Below are 19,381 nucleotides of genomic sequence, written 5' to 3'. Positions count from 1 at the left end.
ACTTAGAAAAGAGACCAACTATGACATAAATCGCTCTCTGAGATGAGCGAGACAGTTCATTGACGCTTGACGCTTACATGACGCCTAATTTTCATGATCGCGCGGGAGATTTATACCTGATGGCGTACCTCACTTTGGTTTGCTAGGCGTTCTTATACAATACCCAGTTACAAGGTTTGGTTTAAATTTGATATCGCTAATTCTTCACTCTTTTTTGTCGTTGAGAGGTTTCAATGGAAAACTGCTGAATTACACTCAACTCACTTTACTTTATAAAGGTATAAATCTCGTGATGTGGTCGGCGCTATTCAGCTTAACCTCAACGTGGCTGCTGTTTAGTGTTTCCAGGTCCACTGGTACAGTTTCATAACTTTTGCATCTACATTATGCAGGTTGTAGGAAGAATCAATAAATAAATAACCACTTAAAATTTATGAATTTAGGCTGATGGTTGTATTTGGGGAGGTTTCCTTGATGAATGATTAACAAGCTGTCTGTGTAAGAAAGGGGCCAAAACAAACTACTAAAATAAAACAATAGAGCCCAGTTGTAGAAAAGCGGATAACACTATCCGACGGATAATTTGCCATCCAGCGGATAACTGTTTAGAAAATGTACTGCGCTGTTCACTTGATAGCGATTTATCCAGTGGATTGGTGAAAAATTAAGTTGAAGAAGAGCGGGACAATTCATTGTGTGTTACATGGAAAGTAAATATCTTTATGGAGCGGGAGATGCTTCAAACATGGCGCTGTCCATGGTGCAACACCCGGATGTACTACTAGGGGGCTTTGTAAGAGATTTGTAAATCTTTGCGTTTTTGTTCACTGGTTATTGTGGTCTTGGTGTCCCCGTTACGAAGAGGAAGAAGTTGCGCCTCTCATAAAGTACTCAAATGTGTGCATTCAATCGATCAACTTGCACCTGATTTATCGTGGTCTTTTGTCGGCTTGTAAACAAATGCCTAGGGCGCAATTACAAAACGGCCTGATAAGGGGGTAACGCTCGAAACTTCAGTTTTAAAAACTCTTTATGATAGTCAACTTATAGTACCAACTTAGGAAATTAGGGCACAAGTAATGTATGATAAAGACTTCTTTTCCCCATTTCATTGTTTCCTGCTTCTTTCTCGAGGACTTGAATGCCATTTCATTTACTTTTACTCTCTAGATATCTTATTCTTTCTTCTTGTCAAGCACCCAGGCTTGCAACAAAATAATCCAGGCATTGTATCCACTATCAGACTGGATCCAAATTCAATAATAACAGAGTAAGTTACATGGTAGTGTGTAATGCAATACTGTTCATTTAAGGGCTGCCCCAACTGTGGATAATTGCAAGTCAAACTAAGAAGAATGAAGGGGTAAGTTTCTAAAGAAACTGTGGTGCTGCACTGGTGAGGGAGTGAACCAGATAATTTTGATTTATCGACGAAGTTAATAATGTAAGTTGAGTATCATAAAAGTTCATAAAAAGTTTCAAAGCTGTCATTCTGAGCATTAGCCCTTTGTCAGAGCTAGTGTTTGTAGCTCGTGCTTTGTCAGTGTTAACCCTCCATGTGTCAGCACTGAAACTCTTTAAAGTGGCAAATTTACATTGCGAACTTAACTAATAAAACCAAAATTATAAAAGTAATAAGAAGTTGAGTTTGATTGTAAAGGTAGCTTTCAAACAATTCTTCATATCTATCTTCTGTTTTTCTTTCATCACTTTGGAATAAAAACTTGGTGACTCATGTACCCTCCATCAGGTCCAGCTGTCTAAAATTTCTTTGAAGTTTTTTATTTTTTATTTGGTTTTAAGCAAAGTTTAGATTTTATTTCCATCACAACATTTTGTGAAGCTTCCTTTCCTATGGAGCAGTGTTTAATGGCTTCCTAGAGAGGCTGGTCATTCAATCCACTTGGACACTAAGTGAGTTTCCCTCACTTGCAGTCAGTTGCAATTAGTTACTTTGAGTTGTCAACAAATCAGTCCTTTCAATATTTGTCCGTGTTCTAAACTGCAGATGGATGATGATTGCTCTAGTTTTGGTTCTATAATATCTGCACATACATACTGCACTTTTAGCTATATATTTATGCTATAGTTTAACAAAGGTGTGATTGAATTGATTTGAATGAGTGAGTTTCGTTTTTTTTCCCTCTCTTCAAGGTACATTACCATTGTCTTAAATCAATAGCAACAACAACTGAAGTCTCCAATAGTATTGCTTTTATTAGAAATGTACTGGTACTCATAGAGTAAAGCACATATTCTGGTTACAATACCAGTTACAACTTACATTACCTAGAACATTATAAGTAATATTTCCTTACTTGAGATCATGTTATTACAACAACATATTAAAGTCAAATACAAAGTAATACTTGATAACAGATGAAGGACGTTTCTTAAAATGTAAAGCTCCATAAAGTATTTTATATTTTGCAAAAAAAAATTGAATCTATTCCAGTCTCTTTCACCAGTTAACAAACATGAATTACTTGCTTCCTTCTCACCTTCATTTCGAAGTATCACGAACTAATAAAAACTATTAAGCTGGAAAGAAGTGGATATACAATGTGCAAGAAATAAATCCAAATTCCATTAAAAAATAAATAAATAAATAAAAATAAAACATGGAACAAACCTTCCCAGGATGAAAAGAAAAAACATTTTAAAATTCTCCTACTCTGTTCCTGTACATGTATTTTTACATTGAAACATATTTACACCTAACAGGCTTCCACTTCGGCCTGACATGTGACAGAATAGTCAATTCTTGTGCTATCAAAGTTACAACTGTATAATGTACTTTCTCTTTCTCTTTTCACCGTTTCCACAAAGTGTAGAAGGAACCATGTTTGTCTGTCAGTGGGCTGGTCGTCTTTCATTAAGGAAAGCTCCACTTCCTCCATGGATGCCTTTCCATCTTCATCACTGGCAAGGTACCTCCCAGTGTATTTAGACTTGATAGACATGAAATCACTATCTTTGTTGACATGTTGAAGTTCAAACATGCATTTCATTTCATCAGGCTGATGGGTACCCAACTGAAACAGAAATATAGATCTGAATTAACAACCTAAACTAGACATTTGTAACCTTACTGCAAGTAACACAAGACTGAATTATTGGTCAGGGTGGGTCAAGTCATTACTACAGAATGATTCAAAGTTATTCCACGTATAATCATTTCCCACATAAAATAACTAAGAATGTACACCAATAAAGAGATTCAAATAGTTACTTTTTGCCCACTCTTTGTGCTAAATTGTTACGTAAGTAATTTGTTTATGGGAAGTTGCAGTTTAAGTGATAACAATTTCATAACCTCAGTAAATCACAACTCACCTGTAAAAACACCCTGTTTCCTTCTACACACAGGTAGTAATGGCTGCCATCCAAGTCATACCTTATGGTATGTGCCCCATAATTATAAGATTTTTCTATGTAAAATACTAGAAACATGAAAATAAAAAAGTCTAAGTCATTATTTAAGGTAAACTGAACTTTTTAATGAATACTTAATTTACCTCAGAACCTTACTGAAGACTATTTTAATCATGTGATCAGTCTAGTGGCATGCTGAATAATGTTTTGAAGCTGGGTTTAAAACACAGGGAACCTACAAGCTCAAAGTTTTTTTCTTGTTCTCTGACAAAAACACTTCACGAAAACTAGTTCTCGAATTTTACGTAGTCGTTAATTGTAAAAACAGAAAAGTTCTGTATAACTATATGGAATAGTTTTAACACAAAAGTTGCTAGTATGACTAGATTAACAAGGCCTTGTGAATGTTCACAGATATTTGGGCGTCATTGTAAGTACTTTTGCAATTAACTCGCTGTCAAAATTGAAAATGACAGAAAAAATCCGTAGGTGTCTTTACATGGAGATTACATTTACATTAAAGTCAATTATAAACACATGAAGGTCCACTTGCACTTAAATCGGCATCGAGTCAGTTACATTATGCGCGATCATTTTAGACTGTGCCACTTTTAACATGTAGAAAAGCTGAAGCTTTTCTACATGCTAACAGCCTTTGTGAGGATCACACCCTACCATAAGCTTAAATTTACCTGTTTTGTAGCTCCGATGGCTCCCGGTAAACTGTACAGGAATTTGACGGCCAGGTTCGCCCTCTGGCAAATCTGCTATGAAGAGGTTTCCGCTTCTGCTAAGTCTGTGCTCGGGGATATCCATTCGAGCGCACGCGCTGATTTCAATTGACTGTCCGGGAAAGTTGAAAAAAAAACGGAACATCTTTTAGGTTCTAAATCGAACATAGCACCAGTCGACTAGAAATGAATTGCGCGGGCTTAACTGTCTAATTGAAAATTTAACTACATAGAATCCACGATTGAATGGGTTGGAAAGTTAAATTTATAGTAAGTTTACCGTACCTCGACCATATTTGCTTTGTGACGGGTTTTTCTGCAAGCTTGATTTGTAATCCTTAGTTCCTCTTGATATTGATCTTTGCTAGTTGCAAATGGAATGGAAATCTTAAGAATCGGCGATCTATTTATACAGGAAATTGAGGAAGTCAATTAGATATTAATTTACACTATTTACACAGGAAGTTGACTTAAAGATGTGTCTTTAAGAAACTGAAAAACTGAAATTTCCTTTTTGAAAGTGATTAGCCACTCTAATTAATTCTTGTTTAACAGAAGATGTACTTTGGGATCGTCACGCAACCAGCTGCGTGACATTCAGACCCCTCCAAAGAGTGGAATGTTGTACAGGTCAAAAGGGTCATGTTCAATTCCGATTTTTACGCGCTGAATAAAACAATGGAGATGACTTTTTTTTTTTCGCAGTAAATCTAGCCACAGAAAAAGTAAAAAATTGAAATCTATGTATGGAAGATTTCAAACACCTGAAAGATGCTAGTGTGAATTCTATTTGAAAATGAAACTATTTCATTAATCCTTTTAACTTAATCTATTTACGGAATGTGGTCACATATGATATTCCAATTTCGCCCTCTTACGATTAAAACTAAGAGACCAGTTTGTAAAAGCAGTAAGGTAATACATAATGTTACAATGGGAATGTTTTCAAGTCACGTTTTTCAAAAATTTAAGAACGCGTTTCTCGCTACGAAGAATAATTCAACGGGGTAAATGGAATCTTTAATTCGGCATTTTGACAGGGAAGGGCCTCTGATCCAAGTTTAGCCAACATTTTGCAAGTCTAATGTGCTCACTTGACAGTTTTTTTTGGTAATTCGACTTAACCAGATTGACGGAACTATCAACAAGATGGCATTTATACCCTTCGATTGCCCAATCACGAAGGAGATCCATTTATTGCAGTTACCTTGATTATTGAAAAAAATCTGTTCAATGATTCTATCTCTTTGTAGAACAATAGTTAATGACTGAGAATGAGTAATTGCGACGAGCCGAGGAAGAAAATTAGAGAGTAGGACATCACTGTATGACATGAATATCAGCTTAATAAACACTGCGGTTTGTTGATCCCTTTTTTTTTTTTGATACTTTGAAAGAAATTCCATTATTCTCCGAAGAAAAATAAGATTCCATCGTAACCAATCAAACCGGAGATAAAGAAAGCAAGCAATTATGTATCATTTACCTGGTCTATGAATCTTCAAGACATGCAACAGGAGAACATTATCCTTATGGAGGAAAAAAAAATGAAATTTGAAGCCTTCCGCACTTGATAAGCTTTCCGCAGAACGCTGCCTCTTACCTCGTCATTTTGTTCCTTCCTACTGCACGGCTTTGTTTTCTTCATTTTATTTCATAATTTTTATGCTTGTATTTGATGTAAAAGTAAGAAAAGAGACTAACTACAACATAAATCGCTCTCTGAGATGAGCGAGACAGTTCATTGACGCTTGACGCTTACATGACGCCTAATTTTCATGATCGCGCGGGAGATTTATACTTGATGGCGTACCTCACTTTAGTTTGCTAGGCGTTCTTATACAATACCCAGTTACAAGGTTTGTTTTAAATTTGATATCGTTAATTCTTCACTCTTTTTTGCTGTTAAGAGGTTTTTCCGTAGTGCAGTCGTGTAACAGCTACAGCCCAGGAGATTTCTTGTCATTTCGGTAGCTTTCTTAAAACTTTTTTCACCTTTTAGAATGATCAAGCGTTCGGTGGTAAACATTTACCAGGGACACAGTCTTATTTGTACTGCATGAAACGTCGGCTATGGAACTAAGGCCAATCACTTGCAAAATCAATGGAAACTGCTGAATTACACTCAATCCCACCCCCTAGTATCAATAACGAATGGTCCGTAACATGAAGTCATTCTCCCTTTTTGATTCTTTTAATGATTGAACATGAATTTCATACAGCACAAAATGAATTCAAACCGTTTGACATGATTGTTCACGTAGTCTCCTACGAACTCTCCCGCTGAAAAAAAGCTCATGTTGCTCACACAGATTCTATTTGTGAAAGCTTTTGTCACCCTCTGTGAGGTTTCTATTTTGAAGGTTTGCTTGGTTGTAATACGTAAACGTAATTTATCCCTATACTCCAATTTTCAGTGGAGGGTTGAAAGTAATATGGTTAAATGTATTCATCTGGTTTAGTTTTGCAATGAACAGTGATCATGACTAGAAAACCCTCTTCTCTCAACCAATCAGACTTCAAATTGAACTAAAACCAATATTGACTTGGTCAGTGGTCCTGATTGTTGCTATTCTTTTGAGTGGCTGGTAATGCGTCAGTCACTTCGAAGCCTAAACATTCCCCTTCCCTGAGCGACTCCCCTGGCATTTGTACTTTTGAAGATTGGCCTGTTTTACTCCCCACCCCCCCCCCCCTCCTTCAAAATAATTGCATTCAAATGCCCCACTCAATGTTGAATGATTCTTTGTTCGATCAAAGAATGTTGTAGGCTTATTACCTTTTAACTCCTCCATTAAACAGGTGTATATGCAGGAAAGAATTGACACTTCCAGCTCAAATGCCCCAACCCGCCTAGGCAAGGTTCAAATTTCCCTACCCCAGGCATGGATGACAATCAAATACCCGTGGGTTGCCTGAGGGGGGATGTTGAAGCTTGGAATTGATCAGCGGGGTTGCCAAAGTCTCTTTAACTTGCGGCCAGTGATATGTCTTTACTTTGAGTTCCCATTTACACCTTACAACTTGTACAAAAGGCAAAAGTTTGTAAAATTTTCAATGAACGGAAGTTTGTTCTAGTAAAGGTATAAATCTCGTGATGTTGTGGTCGGCGCTATTCAGCTTAACCTGAGTGTGGCTGCTGTTTAGTGTTTCCGGGTCCACTGTTACAGTTTCATAACTTTTGCATCTACATTATGCAGGTTGTAGGAAGAATCAATAAATAAATAACCAATTAAAATTTATGAATTTAGGCTGATGGTTGTATTTGGGGAGGTTTCCTTGATGAATGATTAACAAGGGTATCCGGTTAGATCGCTCCATGGTTAGATCGCTCCAAGTCAGATCGCTCCATACGGAAGTCAGATCGCTCCACTCAAAAGTTAGTTCGCTCCATCAAATAAGTTACTTCGCTCCATGTAGAAACCTAATACACTAACTTACTTCTGATCTTTATAGTTTATAGTTGATGATGTGTATTGCATCTTGCGATCGGTCGAATTACCGATGCTGGAACAAGTGTTTCAGTGTGTAATGAACGTAGAAAACTAATAAACTAACTTACTTCTGATCTTTGTAGTTTATAGTTGATGATGTTGCTTGCGATCAAGTTGCTGAAATATAAAGTGATCGACGATTCGTTCACAAATAAAATAAAAGAAATGACCAACAATGAATATGATTTATAAATATTGCTTTCAAAGAATCGCCATTTTTAAAAGTTGTCAAATCCAGCCGTGAGTGAGACTGGGTTCGACTCCGGTTAAAATGGCGAGTCTTTAGTCGCGTTACAATACTCTTTCTTTTCTTTTCCCTTATCCTTCTGTCTTTTATCAACCTTCCACGTTAGTTTTCTTCATGGAGCGAAGTAACTTATATGATGGAGCGAACTAACTTTCGAGTGGAGCGATCTGACTTCGGTATGGAGCGATCTGACTTGGAGCGATCTAACCATGGAGCGATCTAACCGTAAACCATTAACAAGCTGTCTGTGTAAGAAAGGGACCAAAACAAACTACTAAAATAAAACAATAGAGCCCAGTTGTAGAAAAGCGGATAACACTATCCGACGGATAATTTTCCATCCAGCGGATAACTGTTTAGAAAATGTACTGTGCCGTTCACTAGATAGCGATTTATCCAGTGGATTGGCGAAAAACTAAGTTGAAGAAGAGCGGGACAATTCATTTTGTGTTACATGGAAAGTAAATATCTTTATGGAGCGGGAGATGCTTCAAACATGGCACCGTCCATGGTGCAACACCCGGATGTACTACTAGGGGGCTTTGTAAGAGATTTGTAAATTTTTGCGTTTTTGTTCACTGGTTATTGTGGTCTTGGTGTCCCCGTTACAAAGAGGAAGAAGTTGCGCCTCTCATAAAGTACTCAAATGTGTGCATTCAATCGATCAACTTGCACGTGATTTATCGTGGTCTTTCGTCGGCTTGGAAACAAATGCCTAGGGCGCAATTACAAAACGGTCAGATAAAGGGCTAACGCTCGAAACTTCAGTTTTAAAAACTCTTTATAGTAGTCAACTTATAGTACCAACTTAGGAAATTAGGGCACAAGTAATGTATGATTTAGACTTCTTTTCACCATTTCATTGTTTCCTGCTTCTTTCTCGAGGACTTGAATGCCATTTCATTTACTTTTACTCTCTAGATATCTTATTCTTTCTTCTTGTCAAGCACCCAGGCTTGCAACAAAATAATCCAGGCATTGTATCCACTATCAGACTGGATCCAAATTCAATAATAACAGAGTAAGTTACATGGTAGTGTGTAATGCAATACTGTTCATTTAAGGGCTGCCCCAACTGTGGATAATTGCAAGTCAAACTAAGAAGAATGAAGGGGTAAGTCTCTAAAGAAACTGTGGTGTTGTACGGGTGAGGGAGTATAACGAGATAATTTTGGTTTATCAACGGAGTTAATAATGTAAATTGGGTATCATAAAAGTTCATAAAGAGTTTAAAAGCTGTCATTCTGAGCATTAGCCCTTTGTCAGAGCTAGTGTTTGAAGCTCATGCTTTGTCAGTGTTAACTCTCCACGTGTCAGCACCAAAACTCTTTAAAGTGGCAAATTTACATTGTGAACTCAACTAATAAAACCAAAATTATAAAAGTAATAAGAAGTTGAGTTTGATTGTAAAGGTAGCTTTCAAACAATTCTTCATATCTATCTTCTGATTTTCTTTCATTGGTTTGGAATAAAAACTTGGTGACTCATGTACCCTCCATCAGGTCCAGCTGTCTAAAATTTCTTTGAAGGTTTTTAATTTTTATTTTGTTTTAAGCAAAGGTTAGATTTTATTTCCATCACAACATTTTGTGAAGCTTCCTTTCCTATGGAGCAGTGTTTAATGGCTTCCTAGAGAGGCTGGTCATTCAGTCCACTTGGACACTAAATGAGTTTCCCTCACTTGCAGTCAGTTACAATTAGTTGCTTTGAGTTGTCAACAACTCAATCCTTTCAATATTTTTCTGTGTTCTAAACTGCAGATGGATGATGATTGCTCTAGTTTTGGTTCTATAATAACTGCACGAACATACTGCACTTTTAGGCATATATTTATGCTGTAGTTTAAACAAAGGTGTGATTGAATTAATTTGAATGAGTGAGTTTCGTTTTTTTTTTCCTCTCCTCGAGGTACATTACTATTGTCTTAAATCAATAGCAACAATAACTGAAGTCTCTGCTAGTATTGCTTTTATTAGAAATATACTGGTACTCGTTAAGTAAAGCACATATTCTGGTTATAGTACCACTTACAACTTACATTACCTAGAAAATTATAAGTAATATTTCCTTACTTGAGGTCATGTTATTACAACAACATATTAAAGTCAAATACAAAGTAATCCTTGATAACAGATGAAGGAAGTTTCTTAAAATGTAAAGCTCCAAAGAGTATCTTATATTTTGCAAAAAAAAATTGAATCTATTCCAGTCTCTTTCACCAGTTAACAAACATGAATTATTTGCTTCCTTCTCTACATTTCGAAGTATCAGAAACGAATAAAAACTATTAAGCCGGAAAGAACTGGATATACAATGTGCAAGAAATAAATCCAAACTCCATAAAAAGTAAATAAATAAATAAAAATAAAACATGGAACAAACCTTCCCAGGATGAAAAGAAAAAACATTTTAAAATTCTCCTACTCTGTTCCTGTACATGTATTTTTACATTGAAACATATTTACACCTAACAGGCTTCCACTTCGGCCTGACATGTGACAGAATAGTCAATACTTGTGCTCTCAAAGTTACAACTGTATAATGTACTTTCTCTTTCTCTTTTCACCGTTTCCACAAAGTGTAGAAGGAACCATGTTTGTCTGTCAGTGGGCTGGTTGTCTTTCATTAAGGAAGGCACCACTTCCTCCATGGATGCCTTTCCATCTTCATCACTGGCAAGGTACCTCCCAGTGTATTTAGAATTAATAGACATGAAATCACTATCTTTGTTGACATGTTGAAGTTCAAAGATGTATTTCATTTCATCAGGCTGATGGACACACAACTGAAAATACAACAAGAAAGAGATTCAAATAGTTACTTTTTGCCCATCTTTGTGTTAAATTGTTAAGTAAGTAATTTGTTTATGGGAAGTTGCAGTTGAAAAGTGATAATTTCATAACCACAGTAAATCACAACTCACCTGTAAAAACACCTTGTTTCCTTCTACACACAGGTAGTAATGACTGCCATCCAAGTCATATCTTATGGTATGTGCCCCATAATTATAAGACTTTTCTATGTAAAAGACTAGAAACATGAAATTAAAAAAGTCTAATTATTATTTGCGGTAAACTGAACTTTTTAATGAATACTTAATTTACCTCAGAACCATACTGAAGATTATTTTAATCATGTGATCAGTCTAGTGGTATGCTGAATAATGTTTTGAAGCTGGGTTTAAAACACAGGGAACCTACAAGCTCAAAGTTTTTTTCTTGTTCTCTGACAAAAACACTTCATGAAAACTAGTTCTCGAATTTTACGTAGTCGTTAATTGTAAAAACAGAAAAGTTCTGTATAACTATATGGAATAGTTTTAACACAAAAGTTGCTAGTATGACTAGATTAACAAGGCCTTGTGAATGTTCACAGATATTTGGGCGTCATTGTAAGTACTTTTGCAATTAACTCGCCGTCAAAATTGAAAATGACAGAAAAAATCCGTAGATGTCTTTACATGGAGATTACATTTACATTAAAGTCAATTATAAACACATGAAGGTCCACTTGCACTTAAATCGGCATCGAGTCAGTTACATTATGCGCGATCATTTTAGACTGTGCCACTTTTAACATGTAGAAAAGCTGAAGCTTTTCTACATGCTAACAGCCTTTGTGAGGATCACACCCTACCATAAGCTTAAATTTACCTGTTTTGTAGCTCCGATGGCTCCCGGTAAACTGTACAGGAATTTGACGGCCAGGTTCGCCCTCTGGCAAATCTGCTATGAAGAGGTTTCCGCTTCTGCTAAGTCTGTGCTCGGGGATATCCATTCGAGCGCACGCGCTGATTTCAATTGACTGTCCGGGAAAGTTGAAAAAAAAACGGAACATCTTTTAGGTTCTAAATCGAACATAGCACCAGTCGACTAGAAATGAATTGCGCGGGCTTAACTGTCTAATTGAAAATTTAACTACATAGAATCCACGATTGAATGGGTTGGAAAGTTAAATTTATGGTAAGTTTACCGTACCTCGACCATATTTGCTTTGTGACGGGTTTTTCTGCAAGCTTGATTTGTAATCCTTAGTTCCTCTTGATATTGATCTTTGCTAGTTGCAAATGGAATGGAAATCTTAAGAATCGGCGATCTATTTATACAGGAAATTGAGGAAGTCAATTAGATATTAATTTACACTATTTACACAGGAAGTTGACTTAAAGATGTGTCTTTAAGAAACTGAAAAACTGAAATTTCCTTTTTGAAAGTGATTAGCCACTCTAATTAATTCTTGTTTAACAGAAGATGTACTTTGGGATCGTCACGCAACCAGCTGCGTGACATTCAGACCCCTCCAAAGAGTGGAATGTTGTACAGGTCAAAAGGGTCATGTTCAATTCCGATTTTTACGCGCTGAATAAAACAATGGAGATGACTTTTTTTTTTCGCAGTAAATCTAGCCACAGAAAAAGTAAAAAATTGAAATCTATGTATGGAAGATTTCAAACACCTGAAAGATGCTAGTGTGAATTCTATTTGAAAATGAAACTATTTCATTAATCCTTTTAACTTAATCTATTTACGGAATGTGGTCACATATGATATTCCAATTTCGCCCTCTTACGATTAAAACTAAGAGACCAGTTTGTAAAAGCAGTAAGGTAATACATAATGTTACAATGGGAATGTTTTCAAGTCACGTTTTTCAAAAATTTAAGAACGCGTTTCTCGCTACGAAGAATAATTCAACGGGGTAAATGGAATCTTTAATTCGGCATTTTGACAGGGAAGGGCCTCTGATCCAAGTTTAGCCAACATTTTGCAAGTCTAATGTGCTCACTTGACAGTTTTTTTTGGTAATTCGACTTAACCAGATTGACGGAACTATCAACAAGATGGCATTTGTACCCTTCGATTGCCCAATCACGAAGGAGATCCATTTATTGCAGTTACCTTGATTATTGAAAAAAATCTGTTCAATGATTCTATCTCTTTGTAGAACAATAGTTAATGACTGAGAATGAGTAATTGCGACGAGCCGAGGAAGAAAATTAGAGAGTAGGACATCACTGTATGACATGAATATCAGCTTAATAAACACTGCGGTTTGTTGATCCCTTTTTTTTTTTTTGATACTTTGAAAGAAATTCCATTATTCTCCGAAGAAAAATAAGATTCCATCGTAACCAATCAAACCGGAGATAAAGAAAGCAAGCAATTATGTATCATTTACCTGGTCTATGAATCTTCAAGACATGCAACAGGAGAACATATTTCCCTTTTTCTGTTTTCTTTACGTTTTCCTTATGGAGGAAAAAAAAATGAAATTTGAAGCCTTCCGCACTTGATAAGCTTTCCGCAGAACGCTGCCTCTTACCTCGCCATTGTGTTCCTTCCTACTGCACGGCTTTGTTTTCTTCATTTTATTTCATAATTTTTATGCTTGTATTTGATGTAAAAGTAAGAAAAGAGACTAACTACAACATAAATCGCTCTCTGAGATGAGCGAGACAGTTCATTGACGCTTGACGCTTACATGACGCCTAATTTTCATGATCGCGCGGGAGATTTATACCTGATGGCGTACCTCACTTTAGTTTGCTAGGCGTTCTTATACAATACCCAGTTACAAGGTTTGTTTTAAATTTGATATCGTTAATTCTTCACTCTTTTTTGCTGTTAAGAGGTTTTTCCGTAGTGCAGTCGTGTAACAGCTACAGCCCAGGAGATTTCTTGTCATTTCGGTAGCTTTCTTAAAACTTTTTTCACCTTTTAGAATGATCAAGCGTTCAGTGGTAAACATTTACCAGGGACACAGTCTTATTTGTACTGCATGAAACGTCGGCTATGGAACTAAGGCCAATCACTTGCAAAACCAATGGAAACTGCTGAATTACACTCAATCCCACCCTCTAGTATCAATAACGAATGGTCCGTAACATGAAGTCATTCTCCCTTTTTGATTCTTATAATGATTGAACATGAATTTCATACAGCACAAAATGAATTCAAACCGTTTGGCATGATTGTTCACATAGTCTCCTACGAACTCTCCCACTGAAAAAAAGGTCATGTTGCTCACACAGATTCTATTTGTGAAAGCTTTTGTCACCCTCTGTGAGGTTTCTATTTTGAAGGTTTGCTTGGTTGTAATACGTAAACGTAATTTATCCGTATACTCCAATTTTCAGTGGAGGGTTGAAAGTAATATGGTTAAATGCATTCATCTGATTTAGTTTTGCAATGAACAGTGATCATGACTAGAAAACCGTGACCCTCTTCTCTCAACTAATCAGACTTCAAATTAAAATAAGACCAATATTGACTTGGTCTGTGGTCCTGATTGCTGCTATTTTTTTGATTGGCTGCTAATGCGTTAGTCACCTCGAAGCCTAAACATTCCCTTTCCCTGAGCGACTCCCCTGGCATTTGTACTTTTAAAGATTGGCTTGTTTTACTCCCCACCCCCCCCCCCCCACCCCTCCGTCAAAATAATTGCATTCAAATGCCCCACTCAATGTTCAATGATTCTTTGTTCGATCAAAGAATGTTGTAGACTCATTACCCTTTAACTCCTCCATTAAACAGGTGTATTATGCAGGAAAGAATTGACACTTCTAGCTCAAATGCTCCAACCCGCCTAGACAAGGTTCAAATTTCCCTATCCCCAGGCATGAATGACAATCAAATACCCATGGGTTGCCTGAGAGGGGGATGTTGAAGCTTGGAATTGATCAGCGGAGTTGCCAAAGTCTCTTTAACTTGCGGCTAGTGATATGTCTTTACTTTGAGTTCCCATTGACACCTTACAACTTTTACCATTTTTCAGAAACCAGAATTGGTTTCAAACGATTATGATTTAATACACTTTTTAAAAGAGTGATTTATCGCGTTGTGCAAATGCACTGTAATTATTCCAAAATTAAATTGAAATTTGTCACATGAACTGAAAATTGTCACATCTTTGTATATTTTTGAACTAAAATTATTATATCCTCAACCATGTAGTTATCTGCAAGCTATTCAGGCTTGAGCACACTTTTTAGGCAAAAGTTTGTAAAAATTTTCAATGAACGGAAGTTTGTTCCAGTAAAGGTATAAATCTCGTGATGTTGTGGTCGGCGCTATTCAGCTTAACCTCAACGTGGCTGCTGTTTAGTGTTTCCGAGTCCACTGTTGCAGTTTTATAACTTTTGCATCTACATTATTCAGGTTGTAGGAAGAATCAATAAATAAATAACCAATTAAAATTTATGAATTTAGGCTGATGGTTGTATTTGGGGAGGTTTCCTTGATGAATGATTAACAAGCTGTCTGTGTAAGAAAGGGGCCAAAACAAACTACTAAAGTAAAACAACAGAGCTCAGTTGTAGAAAAGCGGATAAAACTATCCGACGGATAATTTGCCATCCACCGGATAGCTGTTTAGAAAATGTACTGCGCTGTTCATTGGATAGCGATTTATCCAGTGGATTGGCGAAAAATTAAGTTGAAGAAGAGCGGGACAATTCATTGTGTGTTACATGGAAAGAAAATATCTTTATGGAGCGGGAGATGGTTCAAACATGGCGCCGTTCATGGTGCAACACCCGGATGTACTAATAGGGGGCTTTGTAAGAGATTTGCAAATTTTTGCGTTTTTGTTCACTGGTTATTGTGATCTTGGTGTCCCCGTTACGAAGAGGAAGAAGTTGCGCCTCTCATAAAGTACTCAAATGTGTGCATTCAATCGATCAAATTGCACGTGATTTTTCGTGGTCTTTCGTCGGCTTGTAAACAAATGTCTAGGGCGCAATTACAAAACGGCCAGATAAAGGGCTAACGCTCGAAACTTCAGTTTTAAATACTCTTTATGGTAGTCAACTTATAGTACCAACTTAGGAAATTAGGGCACAAGTAATGTATGATAAAGACTTCTCTTCACCATTTCATTATTTCCTGCTTCTTTCTCGAGGACTTGAATGCCATTTCATTTACTTTTACTCTCTAGATATCTTATTCTTTCTTCTTTTCAAGCACCCAGGCTTGCAACAAAATAATCCAGGCATTGTATCCACTATCAGAATGGATCCGAATTCAATAATAACAGAGTAAGTTGCATGGTAGTGTGTAATGCAATACTGTTCATTTCAGGGCTGCCCCAACTGTGGATAATTGCAAGTCAAACTTAGAAGAATGAAGGGGTAAGTTTCTAAAGAAACTGTGGTGCTGCACTGGCGAGCGAGTATAGCCAGATTATTTTGGTTTATCAACGGAGTTACTAATGTAAATTGGGTATCATAAAAGTTCATAAAGAGTTTCAAAGCTGTTGTTCTGAGCATTAACCCTTTGTCAGAGCTAGTGATTGAAGCTGGTGCTTTGTCAGTGTTAACCCTCCACATGTCAGCACGAAAACTCTTTAAAGTGACAAATTTACATTGCGAAGTTAATTAATAAAACCAAAATTATAAAAGTAATAAGAAGTTGAGTTTGATTGTAAAGGTAGCTTTCAAACAATTCTTCATGTTTATCTTCTGTTTTTCTTTCATCAGTTTGGAATAAAAACTTGGTGACTCATGTACCTTCCACCAGGTCCAGCTGTCTAAAATTTCTTTGAAGTTTTTATTTTTTAGTTTTCATTTGGTTTTAAGCAAAGTTTAGATTCCATTTCCATCACAATAGTTTGTGAAGCTTCATTCCTATGGAGCAGTGTTTAATGGCTTCCTAGAGAGGCTGGTCATTCAGTCCACTTGGACACTAAATGAGTTTCCCTCACTTGCAGTCAGTTACAATAAGTTACTTTGAGTTGTCAACAACTCAATCCTTTCAATATTTGTCTGTGTTCTAAACTGCAGATGGATGATGATTGCTCTAGTTTTGGTTCTATAATAACTGCACGAACATACTGCACTTTTAGGCATATATTTATGCTGTAGTATAAACAAAGGTGTGATTGAATTAATTTGAATGAGTGAGTTTCGTTTTTTTTCCTCTCCTCGAGGTACATTACTATTGTCTTAAATCAATAGCAACAACAACTGAAGTCTCCGCTAGTATTGCTTTTATTAGAAATATACTGGTACTCGTTGAGTAAAGCACATATTCTGGTTAAAGTACCACCTACAACTTACATTACCTAGAACATTATAAGAAATATTTCCTTACTTGAGGTCATGTTATTACAACAACATATTAAAGTCAAATACAAAGTAATACTTGATAACAGATGAAGGACGTTTCTTAAAATGTAAAGCTCCATAAAGTATCTTATATTTTGCAAAAAAAAATTGAATCTATTCCAGTCTCTTTCACCAGTTAACAAACATGAATTACTTGCTTCCTTCTCACCTACATTTCGAAGTATCAGAAACGAATAAAAACTATTAAGCCGGAAAGAACTGGATATACAATGTGCAAGAAATAAATCCAAACTCCATAAAAAATAAATAAATAAATAAAAATAAAACATGGAACAAACCTTCCCAGGATGAAAAGAAAAAAATTTTAAAATTCTCCTACTCTGTTCCTGTACATGTATTTTTACATTGAAACATATTTACACCTAACAGGCTTCCACTTGAGCCTGACATGTGACAGAATAGTCAATACTTGTGCTCTCAAAGTTACAACTGTATAATGTACTTTCTCTTTCTCTTTTCACCGTTTCCACAAAGTGTAGAAGGAACCATGTTTGTCTGTCAGTGGGCTGGTTGTCTTTCATTAAGGAAGGCACCACTTCCTCCACAAATGCCTTTCCATCTTCATCACTGGCAAGGTACCTCCCAGTGTATTTAGACTTAATAGACATGAAATCACTATCTTTGTTGACATGTTGAACTTCAAAGATGTATTTCATTTCATCAGGCTGATGGGCACCCAACTGAAAATACAACAAGAAAGAGATTCAAATAGTTACTTTTTGCCCACTCTTTGTGTTAAATTGTTACGCAAGTAATTTGTTTATGGGAAGTTGCAGTTGAAAAGTGATAATTTCATAACCACAGTAAATCACCACTCACCCGTAAAAACACCTTGTTTCCTTCTACACACAGGTAGTAATGACTGCCATCCAAGTCATATCTTATGGTATGTGCCCCATAATTATAAGACTTTTCTATGTAAAAGACTAGAAACATGAAATTAAAAAATATCAATTTTAGTTTGAGGTAAACTGAACTTTTCAATGTATATTTAATTTACCTCTGAACCATACTGAAAATTATTTTAGTCATGTGATCAGTCTAGTGGCATGCTGAATAATGTTTTGAAGCTGGGTTTAAAACACAGGGAACCTACAAGCTCAAAGTTTTTTTCCTGTTCTCTTACGAAAACACTTCATGAAAACTAGTTCTCGAATTTTACGTAGTCGTTAATTGCAAAAGCAGAAAAGTTCTGTATTACTATATGGTATAATTTTAACAGAAAAGTTGTTAGTATGACTTAATTAACAAGGTCTTGTGAATGTTCACAGATATTTGGGCGTCACTTAAAGTAGTTTTGCAATTAACTCGCCGTCAAAATTGAAAATGAGAGAAAAAGTTCCTAGGTGTCTTTACATGTAGATTACATTTACAATAAAGTCAATCTGTAAACACATTAAGGTCCACTTGCACTTAAATCGGCATCGAGTCAGTTACATTATGCGCGATCAATTTGGACTATGCCACTTTTAACATGCAGAAAAGCTTCATAACAGCTTGGTGAGGATCACATCCTACCATACGCCTAAATTTTCCTGTTTTGTAGCTCCGATGGCTCCCGGTAAACTCTACAGGAATTTGACGACCAGGTTCGCTCTTCGGCAAATCTGCCATAAAGAGGTTTCCGCTTCTGCTAAGTCTGTGCTCGGGGATGTCCATTCGAGCGCACGCGCTGATTTCAATTGACTGTCCGGGAAAGTTAGAAAAAAAACCAAAACATCTTTTAGGATCTAAATCGAACATAGCACTAGGCGACTAGAAATGAATGGCGCGGGCTAAACTCATTAATTGAAAATTTAACTGCATGGAATCCACGATTGAAAATTAAATGTATAGTAAGTTTACCGTACCTCGACCATATTTGCCTTGTGACGGGTTTTTTCTCCAAGCTTGATCTGTAGTCCCTAGTTTCTCTTGATATTGATCTTTGCTTATTGCAAATGGAATGGAAAGCTTTAGAATTGACGATCTCTTTATACAGAAAGTTGAGAAAGTCAGATGTTAAATTGACAGCAGGAAGTCCCCAGAATCACGCGGTCTTCTTAGAAAATGAAAGCGTCAAATACTTGAGTGACTCGCACGGATTTCGAAATAAGCTGAGCTTTTATCGAGTAAGAGTAGTTTCTATAGCTGCCAATTGAGTATATAGTTGGAAATGCTCGAGATTCTGTTTCAAGGAGAAGAGTGTTTTTCAAATAATAAGAGAAAACAAGTCACGCAAGTTAAGAATCTAAAAAAAATTTCTCCAAAATAGACTTTTAGAGTTATTCTAAATTGGCTAGAAGATATTTCTTTAAGAAACTGAAAAACTGAACTTTCCTTTTTCACAGTGACGTTAGAAATTAGCCACTCTAATTTATTCTTGTCCAAATAGAAGATTTACTTTGGGATCGTCACGCAACTGGCTGCG

At 36.4% G+C, this 19,381-nt stretch overlaps 3 protein-coding genes and 2 long non-coding RNA genes across 5 annotated transcripts in view; 2 read left to right on the top strand and 3 right to left on the bottom strand.

The window, feature by feature from the left end:
- The window catches only part of LOC131789908 (uncharacterized), a 56,933-nt gene that overhangs the window by 4,992 nt on the left and 32,560 nt on the right, over nt 1-19,381 (top strand). Inside the window, exons 4-8 of the long non-coding RNA XR_010716714.1 lie at nt 2,835-2,930; nt 8,912-8,961; nt 10,432-10,527; nt 10,804-10,837; nt 15,926-15,975. This is a non-coding gene — a long non-coding RNA (uncharacterized lncRNA). The remainder of the gene's footprint in view (nt 1-2,834; nt 2,931-8,911; nt 8,962-10,431; nt 10,528-10,803; nt 10,838-15,925; nt 15,976-19,381) is intronic.
- LOC136279090 (uncharacterized) lies at nt 754-2,294 on the top strand. The gene is made up of 3 exons (XR_010716717.1): nt 754-793; nt 1,314-1,363; nt 2,155-2,294. It is a non-coding gene; the product is annotated as an uncharacterized lncRNA (long non-coding RNA).
- LOC131789870 (uncharacterized) lies at nt 2,262-4,653 on the bottom strand. Its single transcript, XM_066162504.1, has 4 exons — nt 4,392-4,653; nt 4,068-4,218; nt 3,337-3,443; nt 2,262-3,035 (listed from the first exon to the last, which is right to left on the bottom strand). The coding sequence occupies exons 1-4, from the start codon at nt 4,398-4,400 to the stop codon at nt 2,718-2,720; spliced, it is 585 nt and encodes a 194-aa protein (XP_066018601.1). The 5' UTR covers nt 4,401-4,653; the 3' UTR covers nt 2,262-2,717.
- On the bottom strand, nt 9,501-13,460 carry LOC136279085 (uncharacterized). Its single transcript, XM_066162506.1, has 6 exons — nt 13,380-13,460; nt 13,026-13,095; nt 11,825-11,942; nt 11,501-11,651; nt 10,771-10,877; nt 9,501-10,632 (listed from the first exon to the last, which is right to left on the bottom strand). Exons 3-6 carry the CDS (start codon nt 11,831-11,833, stop codon nt 10,315-10,317), a joined length of 585 nt encoding a protein of 194 aa, XP_066018603.1. The 5' UTR covers nt 11,834-11,942; nt 13,026-13,095; nt 13,380-13,460; the 3' UTR covers nt 9,501-10,314.
- On the bottom strand, nt 16,503-19,117 carry LOC136279087 (uncharacterized). The gene is made up of 4 exons (XM_066162508.1): nt 18,822-19,117; nt 18,509-18,657; nt 17,791-17,899; nt 16,503-17,651 (listed from the first exon to the last, which is right to left on the bottom strand). The coding sequence occupies exons 1-4, from the start codon at nt 18,828-18,830 to the stop codon at nt 17,334-17,336; spliced, it is 585 nt and encodes a 194-aa protein (XP_066018605.1). The 5' UTR covers nt 18,831-19,117; the 3' UTR covers nt 16,503-17,333.

The sequence above is a fragment of the Pocillopora verrucosa genome, chromosome 2, assembly GCF_036669915.1.
Source record: "Pocillopora verrucosa isolate sample1 chromosome 2, ASM3666991v2, whole genome shotgun sequence".
Classification (NCBI taxonomy): domain Eukaryota; kingdom Metazoa; phylum Cnidaria; class Anthozoa; order Scleractinia; family Pocilloporidae; genus Pocillopora; species Pocillopora verrucosa.
This window is presented reverse-complemented; position numbering and strand designations above follow the sequence as displayed.

Coding starts and splice junctions, on each gene's coding strand:
- LOC131789870 (XM_066162504.1), bottom strand. Junction 3,444..4,067: donor CCATCGGAGCTACAAAACAG/GTAAATTTAAGC, acceptor TCATGTTTCTAG/TATTTTACATAGAAAAATCT. Junction 3,036..3,336: donor GAAACAGGGTGTTTTTACAG/GTGAGTTGTGAT, acceptor TTTCTGTTTCAG/TTGGGTACCCATCAGCCTGA.
- LOC136279085 (XM_066162506.1), bottom strand. Junction 10,878..11,500: donor CCATCGGAGCTACAAAACAG/GTAAATTTAAGC, acceptor TCATGTTTCTAG/TCTTTTACATAGAAAAGTCT. Junction 10,633..10,770: donor GAAACAAGGTGTTTTTACAG/GTGAGTTGTGAT, acceptor TTGTATTTTCAG/TTGTGTGTCCATCAGCCTGA.
- LOC136279087 (XM_066162508.1), bottom strand. Junction 17,900..18,508: donor AGCCATCGGAGCTACAAAAC/AGGAAAATTTAG, acceptor TTTCATGTTTCT/AGTCTTTTACATAGAAAAGT. Junction 17,652..17,790: donor GAAACAAGGTGTTTTTACGG/GTGAGTGGTGAT, acceptor TTGTATTTTCAG/TTGGGTGCCCATCAGCCTGA.